We start from the raw sequence: 17458 nt of genomic DNA on the forward strand, positions 1-17458 counted from the left end.
CTTTGTGTGTGTCTGTTGATGGGGAACCAGGACCTTACCCCAAGGCTGCACTAACTGTTTCTCTTGACTGTTTCTCTCTTGTCTTGCATCCTCTCACTTCCCTGATTAACAACTGCTTGAACCTGCCTATTGGAAGTAGGGAAAGGTCATGGAGGCTGAATGAAGGCTATTTCCTGTAATCAAAGACATGGGGGACACAGAAAGTCTTTGTGCCCAGGAGCCCCACAGGGCCCTGCTCAGTATCATTACCTTGGTGTACCCACAAGACAGCAAGATACTTGTTAATCTTAAGGGAGAGGATCTGAGAAAAAGAAATTCCCTTCAAGTTGTCCACTGGCCTCACTGATGAGACCCCACCCCATTCCTTTACTCTCATTTCATTCATTCCTCTCAGGCTTCCCTAGTGCTCCTTTTCCTTTCTTCCTCATTTGTGGGTAGCCTTAGTAGCCAATTACCTCTCTTCCAGGTCCATCAGTTCCTTCTTCTCCTGGTAAGAGAGCAATAATCAGAGAATAGATGGAGTTCTGCAGTTGTGTTACCTGAAAACTGGGTTCACCTTTTGGTGGGTGTCAAGCCAATAAACCCAACCAAGCCAAAGATCAGGAGAAGGAAGGATTTATTATTACTTGCCACAAGTAAGGAGAACACCAGGGATCTCTCCCAAAGCAGCGTCTCCCCGAACAGCAAAATCTGGGAAGTTGGGCTTCCCTGGTGGCGCAGTGGTTGAGAGTCCGCCTGCCGATGCAGGGGACACGGGTTCGTGCCCCGGTTCGGGAAAATCCCACATATCGCAGAGCGGGTGGGCCCGTGAGCCATGGCCGCTGAGCCTGCGCGTCCGGAGCCTGTACTCTGCAACGGGAGAGGCCACAACAGTGAGAGGCCCGCGTACCGCAAAAAAAAAAAAAAAAAAATCTGGGAAGTTTTCAGCTAAGGATACATGCATATTCATGAAGGGGTGAAACCGAGCAGGACCCTATGGGGCTCAAAGATGAATTATTATGTATATCCTTTAAGAAATCAGGGCCCTGCCCCAAGACTGCACTGTTGTTTCTTGACTGCTCCTCCCTTGTTTCTGCATTCCCTCCCTTAAGATCATTAATTACTGAGACCTGTTCAAGGCAAGCATTGTGGCCATACTTATATCACAAAATGGCTTAGGCCAAAATGGGTTCTCTTATATCAAGAAAGCCATTCCTGGTTCTCTTTCTCCGGTGACCCCCTAACCTACCTGCTTACACTAGAGACAAAATGGAGCAGGACGCTGTGGGTCCCTCCCAGGTACGAATCCCTTTTGTGTCCCTGTTTCTTGTTTGTAAGAAATAGGCTTCATTCAGCCTCCTTGACCTTTCCAGAGTTTCAAGGGCAGATTCAAACAGTTGCTAATCAGGGAAGGGAAGGGATACAGAAACACAGGAGGGACAATCAAAAAACTATAGTGCAGCAATTAAAGCAGGATCTTGGTTCCTCCCAGAGGAATATTCATAACAATATCCTTGAGTTCTTCTGCAGGAACTAACCCCACCTCCCACATGGAAGATGGTAACTTCAGGCTGAATAACAGAGTTCTGGAGCACCGCCCTGTTACCTCACCACTAACCAATCAGAAGAAGGTCACATACTTGCAGCCCTCACCCCAAATTTTGCCTATAAAAACTTTTTCCCCAAAACCATCAGGGAGTTAATGGGGTTTTTGAGAACAAGCCACCTGTTCTCCTTGCTCGACCCTGCAATAAACCTTTCTCTGCTCCAAACTCTGGCCTTTCTGTTTGTTTGGCCTCACTGTGCTTTGGGCACACAAACTTGCGTTGGGTAACAGAACTTGGAATAGTCTTGACCAGGGAAACCTGAGTGAGGATGCAAAGATAATAACAATACAAACATACACAAAATGCTTTCATATAATCAGTACCCTATGAGTTAGGGTTTTCTAGTCCCACTCTCTCACAGGTGAGAAAAGAGGGGCTGAGGGAAGTTCAATGACTTGTCCAAGGCTGCACAGCTATTAAAGGCAAGAGGGCAAGCAGAGTGTGGAGATAGGAATCCACTTGTTCAGTCTTCCAAGTCCATCCATCGTCTTGTCTCCTCCATAAGTAAGTCTCTTTTCCTTCCCTTAACTTTCTGATTTGTTTCTGTCTCTTTGTCTCTAGCCTCCCTTTCACTCCTCTAGTCCATTAACATTTGCAACGTACATTTATTGGCTCTCTACGTCTATCATATCCCGTTTTATTTTACAAAACGAACAGAAGACTTGGTTTTGTCCTCATGGAGGTGCAATGGCACAGACTCTGCCTCTTCCTCTACATCTCGCTTCCCCCCACTTCTTCTCACTGGAAATTCTCTGTCTAGACCAAGCATCTGGACTGTGGCGACGCAGTTAGAAATCAGAAAATGAACAACAGGTTGCACTTCCTCCCCAGAACCACTAGAGGCCACCATCCTCCGCGCAGAAGCGCCGGCCAACGCAGCCTGACTCTGCTGCCGGTGCGCGCCCTCCGCTGATTGGTGGCGCCGAAGAGAAGTCGTGCTTTGATTGGGCCGCTGTCAGGTGTCGCTGCCGGCAGGTTCGGGTGCGCGAGCGCAGGGAGGCGGGTGAGTGAGGGCCGGGGGCGGTGGGGGAGTGGCTGGGGGCTGGGGGCGGTATCTGAGGGGGTGGACTGGGTAGAGTGGGCTCCTTCGGTGCCGAGGGCCCTGGTTAGGAGCGGCTGGGGGCAGCTCTAGAAAGAGACCCAGCGGAGAGGCCTCAATGTCAGCGAAGGGAGAGTGAGGCGAGGAAGGCGGGGGCGGGCAAAAGGCTAGAGGAGTCGGGATGGGAGGTGGTTTTCGTGACCCGGAGCTGAGTGAGGAGAGCGCAGAGGAGGGGGTCAGCGAGAGAAGAGATGGGCGTGTGAAGGTCTGCGTGAGGAAGAGGGGGTCCTGCTGAGCCAGGGGAGTCTGCCGGGGAGAGGGTCAGGGCGGGCAGGTCTGTGTGAGGAGGCGTGGGAGTGGAGTCAGACCGGAGGCTCGGCTGGAGGAAGGGGTTGTTGCAGAGGAGAGAGAAGGTGAGCCTGGAGGGAAGGCAGGTTGGGAAGGAGTGGCTCTCAGACAGTCTGTGCGGGGAAGCATTGAGGGTTCCATATAAATTTGTTACCAAGTGTGGTGACTCATCTGAGGGTTTGAAAGACTGTTTAAGGCTGGGGAGTCAATGAGCGACAGGATTAGTTGTATTGTTGATTGGATCGGTTGATTAGTGATGTAGGAGGGGGCAGTAGTTAGGGGAGTCAATGAAGAGTCCTTTTAGTAAGTTGGGGAAAGAAGGCAGTATGAGTGAGTTGATACCGAGAACAAGGGCATCAGCACAGTTCATCAGTGGCAGAATAAGGGTATGTATGAAGCATTAAAAACTGCATCAAGAAGGAGAGAAGGGGTCCACTGTTGAAGGAGATAGTGTTTGTGGCCTGAGGAGTTTTAACTGTGTTGGAAGTATTCCCGCCTGACCCTGTACTGACCTTTCTCTTTCATCACTGATGGAGCCCTCCATCAAGTGCAGAAGTGCATGGTGGTTAAAGAAATTAGAGGATTAGGAAGGCAGCCCTAAATTCTAAGGGATAAAAAAGTTACACAGTTTACCCTCCCTTCAGTCCCTTCTCTAGATCTGATTTAACATAGATGTTCCTGAGAAGATTGCCCACCGTCCCCTCCCTCTCTCCTTACCTATTATACTATCTCCTGCTTCCTCCCCTCCCCTCGCTCCCTTCCACACTGATTCAGGCCCCAGTAAGACTGCCCTTTAGCCTACTGTAGAGTCTGAAGTTTAGAGTCTGAAGTTTTCTTTTGCAACAAAGTATTAGGGGAGAGGGGGAAGGGGAGAAGAGCACAGAAAACAGGGCAATGGCTCTTGGAACACCACATTAAATCCCAGCTTCTCGCAGAGGTACATCTAAATAAATCCTGGCTTATTTCATAGCTATTTCTGTCAGGCTTCTATTTCTGCTTTGTTAACTATGAATTTAGACCTTTCATCTCTCTTCAGCTCCGTATTTGTGAACAGATTCTCCTTTGCCATTCAATTATCATCTCCTGTTATAGAGTTATAATAGAATTTCAAGAATGTGGCAGTGTACATTCAGTAGAAAACCAGGAAAGACCTAGTGGAAGAAAGTGTGGAGGGTTAGGAATCTTAGAGAAAGCTCCTGCTTCAGAGAAAGGATAAAGCGTGCAACAAAATTCTGCTTGCTTAAACTATACAGGGACCTTGGAAATGTCACAAGTCATGGAAATTGGGTCAGGTCACGAAAAAGGATTTCAAAGAAACAGGCTACAATCAGGAGGAGTGTGTATGTATAAGACCTGCAGTGTACAGCTGAAAACGTTAAGCCTAAGGAGAATGTTGTGCCCTCACGGTGGTTGAGCAACAGAGAAAAGCAGATGGTGAAGACTAGAAAGGTCAAGATCTATATAAAGATTAGCTATAACTTTCTAATCGAAGCTGCAAACTCACTTGTAATGGAAGGGTTTAAAATAAAAATACGGAAAGTAAATATTGAAGACTAAAGACCTATAAGACTAAATTACTCCATTTACTTAAGGAGTTTGTGGCTTTCATTAGAGCCATTGGTCAGTATTTCTGAGAACTTTTGCAGAATGTAGAAAATTGCAGATGTGACTTAATTTCATTTTTGGAAAAAAATAACAGATACCCGTATCCCCACAATTTAGTATTAACAGATGTTAACCATTTGTATATTTGCTTCAGAGTTTTCTTAATTGAAATAAACATTATAGATAAGGTTGTGAGGTTCCATTTGAATCCTTCTCAGTTCTGTTTTCCCCTCTGCTCAGAGGTAACCACTATCATGAATTTGATGTCTTTCTTTCCCGTCTGTTTTTATACTTCTAATTATGTATACAGCCATAAACATATGTAGTATTTTTTATTTGTACAAGTGGAATTGTCCTGCATGTATATTTCTGCAGTTTGCATTTGGAAGCTGTCCATGTTATATATAGCTTTGATTCATTTTTTTAAAATGGAAATATAGTTAATTTACAATGTGTTAGTTTCAGGTGTATAGCAAAATGATTCATATATATATATATATACATATATATATATACATATATATATATACAAGGTATTGAGTATATTTCCCTGTGCTATACAGTTGGTCCTTGTTGTTTACCGATTTTATATATAGTAGTATGTATATGTTAATCCCAAGCTCCTAATTTATCCCCCTGATTCATTTTTAATAATTGCTGTTAGTCAACCATTTGTAAACACAACATTATATTTATCCATTCTTCTACTTGTGACATCTGAGTTGTTCTCGGTTTTTGCCATTACCAGCAGTAAGGTTATGAACATCCTTGCAAATGTCTTTTTATGTGGGAGAGTTTCTCTACAGCGGAGTTTCTCAACCTTGGCACCACTCACATTTTGGACTGGACAATTCTTTGCTGTGGGGGTATATCCTATGCATTTTAGAATGTTGAGCAGCATCCTTGGCCTCTACTCACTAGATGCCAATAGCATCTCCCCAGTTGTGACAACCAAAAGTGTCTCCTGACAAATGTCCTTTGCACAGTATAATCACAGTTGGTTAAGAACCACTGCTGCAGGTGTATGTATGCAGAAGTGGAACTGCCAGGTTGTTCTGACTCAATTTTAAGTCTTAAGATATTCTCACTGATAATGGCTCTAGGCAGGATTTTTTTTCCATTGTAGCTTCTGGTATGAAGGACCTTGGGCTAGACCAGCCTTGTGTCTGTTGTACCCTGAGATGGTAGAGAGAAAATTGAAATTTCAGTTTGAGAATGTGTTGGAGCCTGTTGTATGGATGCCTGTATCCTCAACTTCCCAACTAGCACGAGACCTCTTTCCTTGAACAGATTTTCTGGAACTGAGCATCTCTCTTTTAAGGTAAAGCAGGTGAAGGAGAGACGGGGCATAGGGGATTTTAATGTTCTGATTTAATGTTTAGAACATAGGGTGCCCTCAGTCAATGCTTTTTTGAGTTAATCCTTGGTAGGAATGAAGATAGGGGTTAAGAGCAAAGGCAAATGAACTCTCTTATTCCTCTGCTCTTGAATTAAATCACTGAGTTCAACACTACTGTGGGGAAGTGGAGAAGGGCCAGGAACATTTTGGAATGAGTCCAAAGTTGAAATGTCACTCTGACCTTCTCTTCTGGTAGGAATCAACAGTAGCCTTCCATGAGGAACTGCCTTTCCCATTTGCTGCTGGAGTTAACGGTTTTTCCTGCTGGCAGAATCAGGGACATGCCAGCACTGTAAGGGTTAATCTACTGATCCTCTTACCAGTCTCATGGTTGGGGGTGGGGTGAGCAGGGAGGAAAAGGGAGACCTCGATTTTCTCTTAGGGATCTTTAGTCATCTCAAGTCATAGCCCACATGCCTCCTTTCCTGTTGATCCTTCTCACCATAGCTTTGTTTCCTGTTTCCCCTAGTCCGCTTGTAGTTCCCTCTTATTTTCTCATTCCCCATCCCCCATCCCCATGCACTGCCATGGGGCTTGGATTCTGAACTAACAGGGATACATACCCTCCACTGCAGAGCGGGATGAGTGGGTGCTCCGGCGGGGATGTGGTCATTGCCGGCCAGTGAGGGCGAGAGCGCCACAGCCCACTTCTTCCTTGGAGCTGGAGATGAGGGGCTGGGCACCCGTGGAATAGGCATGAGGACAGAAGAGAGTGACAGCGAGCTCCTTGAGGATGAGGAGGATGAAGTGGTAAGACCAGGGAAAATGATGTAACTTGGTTCTGGGACCCCTGTCATAGTTGAGATTCCATAGGATGGAGACACCTCTCCCCATTCTTCCCAAATGCATAGACTCCCTGTCATAAACAGGCCCTATTCTGATTAAGGGGAAGGGCAGTGGAGATTGGTTAGATTGCCTCTCTTTGAAGCCCCTACCCTTATGCCCTCGTCCTGTTGTCTCATTATTATTGGTTCTCCTACTCTTCTGCCCGAGTACACATTTCCTACTGTGGCAGTAGGAATACCTGCAGGTACCCCAATCTAGGCCTAAGTTAGGAGATAACCTTAACCCCATAGGTCCAAAGTCCTGGCAAGAAACTGTGCCCTAAGGAGATGAAACAGTGTGTTCCCTGATAGGGATGGTTTAGGTGGGAAGTACCTGACAGCACTTCCTCTCTGTAGCCTCCTGAACCTCAGATCATTGTTGGCATCTGTGCCATGACCAAGAAATCCAAGTCCAAGCCAATGACCCAAATCCTAGAGCGACTCTGCAGATTTGACTACCTGACTGTTATCATCCTGGGAGAAGATGTGATCCTTAATGAACCTGTGGAAAACTGGCCATCCTGCCACTGCCTCATCTCTTTCCACTCCAAAGGTTGGTGTGTGTGAAGGAAAATGAGAAGGAATGGTGTTGGGAATGCTGGACTGGGAAATGAGGCTCTTACTGTCCAATAGTAAAGAGGCCATCAGCTCTTCCCAACACACTAGGGAACAGTGCAAAGGGGTTTGTTCTCCCTACATCTTGGAGGAGTTGCCGGTGGTAGTTTAAAGCCCATATTTGAACCTCAGGACAGCTCTAAGATTCTTAGGTCTCTGACAGAATTGGTCTTTGGAAGGACCCTAGAAATAATTTGTTTTACTTTTTTCTGATGGATATTCTAGACTTGGGAAGTTGGGCAGGAGGATGAGTGCTGGGTTGGATGGGTAGTGGAGCTCAGTGGCAACTAATAGCTTTAATATGTTTATTTCTCTTGCTGTTTTCTCACTGTCTCTTTCACTTTCTTCCTTTGGTCTCTCTATTTCCTTTCTCCATCCCAGGCTTTCCTCTGGACAAAGCTGTTGCTTACTCCAAACTTCGAAACCCTTTTCTTATCAATGACCTGGCTATGCAGTATTACATCCAGGATAGGTATAGCTTTCTGTTGACTGGTGGGATGGGTGGCCCTGAGATCATGCCTGTTTAGAGAACCCACTCTGGGAGGGGCAGAGTCAAAGAAACATGCTTAATTTTTGTACCATACCCTGTTGAGTTCTGTACACGGGTGTCTCCCAATTCCTGAATGAATGAAATCCCTAGCCTCTCCCCTGGTCACCATCCCCCACCTCTCCCAGCTAATTTATTTGGGGGTGACAGGAGGGAGGTGTACCGGATCCTACAGGAGGAGGGTATTGATCTGCCTCGATATGCTGTGCTCAACCGTGACCCTGCCCGGCCTGAGGGTGAGTACCTGGCCTTGTCCAGTCCTGCCCTGCTTTCTACGACTTAGCCCAGTTCTCCTTCCTCTAGACGTCTCCTATGTACCACCCGGCTCAGTGAGGCTTTGGTTACTGGATTATGGGTAGAGCTAGAGCCATGGGTCTTTGGACAGAACTTTGGACCTCTTATATAGATATTAATTACCATATCTATTATTAAGATATGGTCATAGCAATTTGAGGGTTATGGAGATTACAACTCGGAGAAGTGGGAGTTGGAAGTATTCTTAGGCCCTAGGAATGACCACACGCCTACCTTTCAGAGTGCAACCTGATTGAGGGTGAAGATCAGGTGGAGGTAAATGGAGCCGTCTTTCCCAAGCCCTTTGTGGAGAAGCCAGTGAGTGCAGAGGACCACAATGTTTACATCTACTACCCCAGCTCAGCCGGAGGAGGAAGCCAGCGCCTCTTCCGTAAGGTATGGGAGACATTTGGGCATTTGAGGAGGCAGAGAAGTAGAAGGGCGAGAATGAGGTTGTGGGGAGGGAAGCTGGAGGATTTGGGGACAAGTTAGAGGCAACTTTTTCTTTTCCTTCCTTTTTCTTCTGAAGATTGGCAGCCGGAGCAGCGTTTACTCTCCTGAGAGCAGCGTCCGGAAGACAGGGTCATACATCTATGAGGAGTTTATGCCAACAGATGGCACAGATGTCAAGGTTATGGTGGATACAGGGATTTAAGAGGTTATAAATGTCTGGGTGGGGTGGGGTGCTTGGGAAGCAAGTGGAAGTGTATGGAAGTGGTCGTAGAAAATAAAGTATGAATGTGATGGGCTTTCATATGCAGGTGAAGGTAAGAAGTGGGGGAAGTAGGTATTTACATTGTTACTATCAGAGCAAGGGCAAGAGTGACATGGAAAATGGAATACTGTTGATAAGTTATTTCTTAGTAAGGACTAGGCAATAGTTTTGGAGTTCTGTGGAGAAACCTTCATAATGATACTAAAGTAGAGCTCAGTAAGAAAAATGTCAGTCTCCTTGTTCATAAAACTTGGGGATTTGTTAGTTTTGTTTTTGTTTTTGTTTACTGTGAAACTAGTCTACAGACATAGTGCTCATATTGTCTTCTCATATGCAGGGTGAGCTGTGGGCATACTCAGTGATGCTATGTACCTGCAGGTGTATACAGTGGGGCCAGACTATGCCCATGCTGAAGCCAGAAAATCTCCAGCTTTGGATGGGAAGGTCGAAAGAGACAGTGAGGGGAAAGAAATTCGATATCCAGTCATGCTGACTGCCATGGAAAAGCTGGTGGCCAGGAAAGTCTGCGTAGCTTTTAAGGTGGAAGAAGTCCCCTTGGCAGCGAAGGGGAGGGTGTGTGTGCTGGGGGCCGGGGGGGGGTGGGAGGGATGCAGGAGAGGGGCTGTGGAATGAGGGGGGTGCTGAGAAGGAAGAGTGGCTCTCTTGTTCTCATCTTGCTTTTATCGCCTGCAGCAAACGGTCTGTGGTTTTGACCTCCTTCGTGCCAACGGTCACTCCTTTGTGTGTGATGTCAATGGCTTCAGTTTCGTCAAGAATTCGATGAAATACTATGATGACTGTGCCAAGATTCTGGGGTAAGGGGCACAGTGGTCTGAGCAGGGGAGAATGGGCTTAAAGAAGAGAATTGGAAAGTTTTTACTGTATAGGCATGCCTCGTTTTATTGAGCTTTGTGGATACTGCGTTTTCTTTACATATTGAAGGTTTGTGGCAACCTTGTGTCGAGCAAGTCTGTTGGCGCCATTTTTCCAACAGCATTTGCTTACTTCGTGTCTCTGTGTGACATTTTGGTAATTCTCACAATATCTCAAATTTTTCACTATCGTATTTGTCATAGTGATCTGTGATCAGTGATCTTTGATGTTACTATTGCAAAAAGATTACAACTTGCTGAAGGCTCAGATGATGGTTAGCATTTTTTTTTAGTAAATTTATTTATTTATTTTTGGGTGTGTTGGGTCTTCGTTGCTCTGTGCGCAGGCTTTCTCTAGTTGCGGCGAGCAGGGGCTACTCTTCGTTGTGGTGTACAGGCTTCTCACTGTGGTGGCTTCTCTTGCTTCAGAGCACGGTCTCTAGGCGCGCGGGATTCAGTAGCTGTGGCACGCAGGCTCAGTCGTTGTGGCTCACAGGCTCTAGAGCACAGGCTCAGTAGTTGTGGCTCATGGGCTTAGTTGCTCCACAACACGTGGGATCTTCCCAGGCCAGGGATCGAACCCGTGTCCCCTGCATTGGCAGGTGGATTCTTAACCACTGCTCCACCAGGGAATCCCGATGGTTAGCATTTTTTAGCAATAAAGTATTTTTTAATTAAGATATGTACATTTTTTTAGACCTAATGCTATTGCATACTTAATATACTACAGTATACTGTAAACATAACTTTCATATGCACTGCAAAACTAAAAAAACTCATGTGACTCACTGTATTGCGATATTCACTTTATTGTGGTGGTCTGGAACTGAACTCACAATATCTCCGAGGTATGCCTGTATTTTAAATATCGTAAAAATGGTTTAAAAGTGAAAAAGGTGGGAATGTCCTGGCGGTCCAGTGGTTGGGACTCCGAGCTTCCCCTGCAGGGGGCACGGGTTCAATCCTTGGTCAGGGAACTAAGATCCTACAAGCCATACAGTGCAGCCAAAAAATAAAAAAGAATATAGGGCTTCTCTGGTGGAGCAGTGGTTAAGAATCCGCCTGCCAGTGCAGGGGACACGGGTTTGATCCCTGGTCTGGAAGATCCCACATGACACGGAGCAACTAAGCCTGAGCGCCACAACTACTGAGCCTGCGCTCTAGAGCCCACGAGCCACAACTACTGAAGCCTCAGTGCCTAGAGCCCGTGCTCTGCAACAAGAGAAGCCACTGCAATGAAAACCCACGTACTGCAAGGAAGAGTAGCCCCCACTCACCGCAGCTAGAGAAAGCCCGCGTGCAACAACGAAGACCCAACGCAGCCAAAAATAAAATAAATTAATTAAAAAAAAAAGAATATAGTTAAAGCCCCTACATACCCCTTACTAATTATATCCCCTTCCCTCCCACCGCCCAGGGGTAACCAGTCCTTTATTTGGTCATTCCCATTTATATATACGCATATTTTTATTACATATATGGGGTGGCTTTTGCATATTTTTAGATTTTATATTAATGTATTTTTCAACTACTTGTTAGTTTTTGTGAGCTTCATTCATATATGTAGTTCTGGTTCATTCATTTTCACATGGCTTCTTTGCATTTCTCCTTCTAGGAACACCATAATGCGGGAGCTTGCCCCGCAGTTCCAGATCCCATGGTCCATCCCCACAGAAGCTGAGGACATTCCCATTGTCCCTACCACATCTGGCACTATGTGAGCAAAAGTAAAAGTTAAAAATCTGGAGTAACCTACTTAAGGCATCTGTGTCAGACCAGTGGTTACTTCCTGACCCTGTGCCATCTGACTGGTGGAGCCTACCTTTATTCCTAATCTCAGATAGTTTTTCCTCTGTTCTTTGACCCATCGGGTAGGATGAAATGGGAGGCGGTGTGGGGTGGGACTGGGGATAGGCTCTAACAACATTCCCTATCTTAGGATGGAACTTCGTTGCGTCATTGCAATTATCCGTCACGGGGATCGTACCCCCAAGCAGAAGATGAAGATGGAAGTGACACACCCAAGGTGGGCAGAGTATCCTAATCTAGACAAATAGGTTTTTGTGAGGGAAATGGGGAGGGGTACCTCCCAGAGGCTCTTGTCTGTCTCAGCCCATACTGAAGCTTCTCCTTATTTCTTCAGGTTTTTTAGTCTATTTGAAAAACATGGTGGCTACAAGACAGGGAAATTAAAACTGAAGCGGCCTGAGCAGCTACAGGTAAGGTGATGAATCTGGCTGGGAGGAGCAGTGCTACAGAAAGATAGAGGGTATGGGATTGGGGGCCTCAGTGAGAGACCAGGATGAAAGCCTAACCAGCCAGGACTTGGCCTCCTGCACAGATACCCTGTTGTTTCCTCCAGGAGGTGCTGGACATCACAAGGCTGCTATTGGCTGAACTGGAAAAAGAACCAGGTGGTGAGATTGAGGAGAAGACTGGGAAACTGGAGCAACTGAAATCTGTGCTGGAGATGTGAGAAAGGGAATAGGAAAGGGGGGCCACTAGCAGTGAGAATTGGGTGCTGGGGTAGAAAGTAAACTGTGAGTTTATCCTGCAGGTATGGTCACTTCTCAGGCATCAACCGGAAGGTGCAGTTAACTTACTACCCTCATGGAGTAAAAGCTTCTAATGAAGGGCAAGGTAAAATGTAATACCCCCTTCCCATTACCACTCACATCTTTTATTCTTGAACCCTTAGATGACCTCTATCCCAAATTACCTTTCCGGGCTCCTCAGAAGACCTAACATTTAGATGTCCCCACTATTTTCCTTAGATCTAGACCTGTTCACTGCCCCTTATTCCTGCAGATCCACAGGGGGAGGCTCTGGCCCCATCCCTATTGCTGGTACTGAAGTGGGGTGGAGAACTGACCCCTGCTGGCCGTGTTCAGGCTGAGGAGCTGGGGCGAGCTTTCCGCTGCATGTACCCTGGAGGACAGGGTGAGTGTTTTGTAAATACCTAGCAGGGCTGAGATAAGATGATTAGAGAATAAGTTGGGGAAACAAGGGACAGAGACAATAGGGAAGTTAAAGGGGAAATGAGCATTCTTGGGTATTTATAGCCATCCATTCCTGGTCTTCCCCTTTGCCCCCAGGTGACTATGCTGGCTTCCCCGGGTGTGGGCTGCTTCGCCTCCATAGCACCTTCCGCCACGATCTCAAGATTTACGCCTCTGATGAGGGCCGTGTCCAGATGACTGCTGCAGCCTTTGCCAAGGTGCACACTACAGTTCACCCACAGTTCCAGCTTCCATTAGGTAGAGAAGCAGAGTTTGGAGAACTAGTTGGAAATTTCAGAGTGTTTGTGTGCCAACTCAGAGAAGTTTCTGCTTGTGTCTGACTGCATTCTTTTTTTTTTTAATTGGGGTATAGTTGCTTTACAATGTTGTGTTAGTTTCTCCTGTACAGCAAAGTGAATCAGCTGTATGTACTGACTGCGTTCTATACTACTGAGAATAATTAGTGGGGTGGGCCCCTTGACCTATACCCCAACTCCCAAGCCAGCTCTCATTGGATCTCTGGGACCATCGAGGCCTAGGGGAACTAGACTGGAAGGAAAACTAATAGATTCTGTGCTTCCCCTCTAGGGCCTTCTAGCTCTAGAAGGGGAGCTGACACCCATTTTGGTACAAATGGTGAAGAGTGCCAACATGAACGGGCTCTTGGACAGTGATGGCGATTCCCTGAGCAGCTGCCAGCACCGGGTGAAGGCTCGGCTGCACCACATTTTGCAGCAGGATGCACCCTTTGCCCCTGAGGATTATGATCAGGTCAGGCTCTCCTAGACTTTGTGCCCAACACAACCCAATCCCCAAATTCTAGAATTCTAAATAATAGTGATCAGTGATGGTACTTGTGTGCCAGGCACTGTTTTATGTGCTCTCCATGTATTGTGTCATTTAATCTTTACCCTTTGAGATAAGTATGGGTCCACAATCTGTCATCCACAGTTTTGGAAATGAAAAAGATTTTTATAACTTTGCCACCAAGATTCGTTTGACAGCAAAACCCGACATGGTAAGACTCTTTCTAATCCCCATTTATCCCATCTAGTGTAAATAGTCATACATTTTGCTACAGAAATAGAAAAGTGTTTGGTTATGTCCTAGGCCCTGCTGGAGGTATTATCTAACATGTGGCATATGCACCGTATTAACTTCTTAAAGTCCCAAGAATTCTCAATTCCAAAACACAGCTGATCCCAAGGATTTTGAATGGAAGGATGTTTCAGTTTATCTGTTGCTGTATAAAAAACTACCCCAAAACTCAGTAACTTAAGACAAAAACCATTTTATCACCTTACAGCTCTAGGCTCAACTAGTCTTGCTTAGGGTCTTCCCTAAAATTGCCCAGCTGCTGTCCAGATGTTGGGGCTGGAACCATCTGGTGGCTCAACTGAGATGCTAGGATGGCTGGGCTCTCTCCCTCCTTGTGATGTCCCTGTCCCTGTAGTCTCAGAGCCTCTCCTCTCCATGTGTTTTTCCCATGTGGTTTTTCTAGCAGACCAGGGATCAAATCCATGCCCCCGGCAGTGGAAGCATGAAGTCCTAACCACTGGACCATTAGGGAACTCCCCAGACGGATTTCTTAAATAGTAGCTTAGGACTCCCCCATACCAGAAACTTCCAAGCTTTTTTAAAGTGTAGGCCCAGAATTAGCACAGTATAACTTTATTATTTTTTGTTGGTTAAACAGTCACAGGGCCAGCCCAGATTCAAGGGAAGGGGAATGTGACAAAGAATTAATGGCCATCTTTAATCCACTGTAAGAACTGTGGACCGGTACTACTTTTCCCCCCCTTTACAGATGAGGAAGCCTAGGCTCAGAAGAATTTAAGCAGCCTTTCCAAGGTCACCCAAGGAATCTAACTAGAGAGCCCAGGCTGTTAGCCTCACAGTGTTAATCACAGTGGATGCCACTATCCAAGCCATTCTTTTTCCTTTTTCCTATGTATCCATGCCATGATTGACTGGGGATCATGTGCCAGACAATGATTTTCTACCATCCTCCTACTCATAGCTCCTCATTTCGTAACTGCTGTGTAACCATTTTTGATAGATTCTTAAATAAGCAAAGTAGCTGAGCACATTGACTAGAGAATGGCATTTTCTGTGTTCTTCTCTGAGCAGGCCTTGATAAAGGGGCAGAACCTTGCTGCCTTATTTTCCAATCCATTGCTCAATGTCAAATCCAAAAAAGCTAAGGTATCTTTCCTTTTTCCTTGCTTCCTTTTGCCAGCAAGAATGGAACTTGTGAGGACCGAGGTAGAATGAGTACATTCAACCTGCAATCTCCTTTCCCCCTCCCCATCTTCATTGACTGTGACCATCCTAAATGCTTGAGTTGGAACTTAGTTCTGAGACAGCACCTCTACTCCAGATTCAAGCTAGCATCTTGTTTAGAGGAGTAAGATAGTTATGTCTATTACCCACTCATGAAAACATTCTGTGGGGATTTTGGTTTAATCTGTATTCCTCAGCATTTTCCGTGCTTATTTTAGATCCCCCAAGAAAAGAACCTAGATCTATTTTATTTCCTCTGACTCCAAGACTTTTAAGATGACCCATTCTTAGATGACTGTGTGCTAGAGCAGTCCCCTCATCTGAACTGCTAGTGTTCCCAGTAGCCTAAGAATGCTCGTTGGGGGCTTCCCTGGTGGTGCAGTGGTTGAGAGTCCGCCTGCCGATGCAGGGGACACGGGTTCATGCCCCGGTCCGGGAGGGTCCCACATGCCACGGAGCGGCTGGGCCCGTGAGCCATGGCCACTGAGCCTGCGCATCCGGAGCCTGTGCTCCGCAATGGGAGAGGCCACAACAGTGAGAGGCCCGCGTAGCGCAAAAAAAAAAAAAAAAAAAAAAAAGAATGCCTCGTTGGGGTGAGCCAACAGACAGAGCTTATTTGCAGGCAGTCTCTCTGTAATAAGCTCACAGCAATCTAGGCAACTGGCACTGAACCTGTCTTGCTTTTCATCTTTCTATTCTCCACAGCTGGCTCCCACTGGAAGCACTTCCCTACTCAACTCCATGGCTATAATCCAGAATCCTGTGAAGGTCTGTGATCAGGTATTTGCCCTGATTGAAAACCTCACTCACCAGATCCAGAAACGGATGCAGGACCCCAAGTCTGTAGGTGGGTTTGAATACTACTATCTTCCTTTCAAGATTTTGGGTACGGATGGGTTCCTCAGGCAATCCTGTGTCCTCTCCTAAGTGTCTGAGACACGTCATCCTCATCTCTCTGGTTCTGCTTCAGATTTGCTAGGGTCTTTTGTTAGAGGTGAAGCCTTTGGCTCTGTCTGTCTGTCTTCCTTCCAGACCTGCAGCTTTACCACAGCGAGACACTAGAGCTAATGCTACAGCGTTGGAGCAAGCTGGAGCGTGACTTTCGACAGAAGAGTGGGCGCTATGATATCAGTAAGATCCCTGACATCTATGACTGTGTCAAGTATGATGTGCAGCACAATGGGAGTCTGGGACTTCAAGGAACAGCAGAGTTGCTCCGTCTCTCTAAGGCACTGGCTGATGTGGTCATTCCCCAGGTGTGTCTCACATAAGGGATGGAGCCTGGGGCTAGGGGCACTGCAGAAGGAAGGAGAGAAAAGGCAGGAAGGAGGGGCGGTGTGGGAACCAGGGGAAGGAAACTTAGAGAAGGAATTAGTTGTTACAATTAGAGCTACAATCCTGGCTCTGAGGAAGCCCAAGAGGCTAACTGAGGAAAAACCTGGAGAGGGGGAATGTGGTGATGTTGGAAGAAGCCCTAGACCTGAGGTGAAGACAAGCATGATCTTGGACCTGGGAGTATAAGGCAAGAGGAAAACAAGATTCATTGAGGTGCTTATTCCTGGCCTGTGGCCCCTAGGAGTACGGGATCAGTCGGGAGGAGAAACTGGAAATTGCTGTGGGCTTCTGTCTTCCACTGTTGCGGAAGATACTACTTGACCTGCAGAGAACCCACGAGGATGAGTCTGTCAACAAGCTGCACCCCCTGTGAGGGAGGGCTGGGTGGGGTGCTGGATGGAGGGAGGGGCATGTCAGGGAGCTCTTGTGGGAACCCAGGCTGGGACAGCTTGGGGAACCAAGAACAGAAGGGGTCCTGGGGTGGAAAAGAGAGAGAAGTCTTTGAGGCGGGAGGAGGGAGTTTGTGGAGGGCTGAGAAGAGGACTGGCTGACAGTGTGAGTGACTTAGCTGCTGTCTCAGGTACTCCCGAGGAGTGCTCTCCCCAGGCCGCCATGTTCGAACACGTCTCTACTTCACCAGTGAAAGCCACGTCCACTCCCTACTCAGTGTCTTCCGTTATGGGGGACTTCTTGATGTAAGGATCCTTTTTCCTTCAGCCTATGAACATCTTTTCCCAGCGTTCTTCTACTCTCCTCCTCATGCTTCTTTTTTACTGCAAGCTTCCTCTGTTCTCCTCGTCTCCCTGCCCATTCCCTGACTCCCTCGTCCTTGGGCATTAGCTTACCTCTTCTTGTGTTCGGTAGGAGACCAAGGATGCACAATGGCAGCGAGCTTTGGCTTATCTTAGTGCCATCTCAGAGCTCAACTACATGACCCAGATTGTCATCATGCTTTATGAAGACAACACACGGGTGAGGAGCTAACAGGGCGGGGTGA

General features: G+C 46.7%; 1 protein-coding gene across 26 annotated transcripts in view; it reads left to right on the forward strand.

Annotated features, from left to right (window-relative positions):
- Positions 1-2445: 2445 nt before the first annotated feature.
- PPIP5K1 (diphosphoinositol pentakisphosphate kinase 1) overlaps positions 2446-17458 on the forward strand; it is a 49135-nt gene continuing 34122 nt past the window's right edge. For 5 of the 26 annotated variants that reach the window (XM_049705392.1, XM_049705391.1, XM_049705394.1 and 2 more), the window contains exons 1-23: positions 2530-2589; positions 6174-6269; positions 6553-6727; positions 7159-7354; positions 7798-7888; positions 8114-8199; positions 8499-8653; positions 8787-8888; positions 9351-9512; positions 9666-9787; positions 11460-11561; positions 11784-11870; positions 11988-12063; positions 12207-12316; positions 12402-12484; positions 12653-12784; positions 12940-13061; positions 13432-13614; positions 15832-15973; positions 16159-16382; positions 16703-16830; positions 17042-17156; positions 17326-17433. In XM_049705392.1, coding sequence (XP_049561349.1) covers positions 6581-6727; positions 7159-7354; positions 7798-7888; positions 8114-8199; positions 8499-8653; positions 8787-8888; positions 9351-9512; positions 9666-9787; positions 11460-11561; positions 11784-11870; positions 11988-12063; positions 12207-12316; positions 12402-12484; positions 12653-12784; positions 12940-13061; positions 13432-13614; positions 15832-15973; positions 16159-16382; positions 16703-16830; positions 17042-17156; positions 17326-17433 — 2673 coding nt within the window. In that variant the 5' untranslated portion in view covers positions 2530-2589; positions 6174-6269; positions 6553-6580. The other 21 variants (XM_033435604.2, XM_033435622.2, XM_049705400.1 and 18 more) reach the window with 14 other exon arrangements.

This window comes from Orcinus orca, chromosome 2 (genome assembly GCF_937001465.1).
Source record: "Orcinus orca chromosome 2, mOrcOrc1.1, whole genome shotgun sequence".
Classification (NCBI taxonomy): Eukaryota; Metazoa; Chordata; class Mammalia; order Artiodactyla; family Delphinidae; genus Orcinus; species Orcinus orca.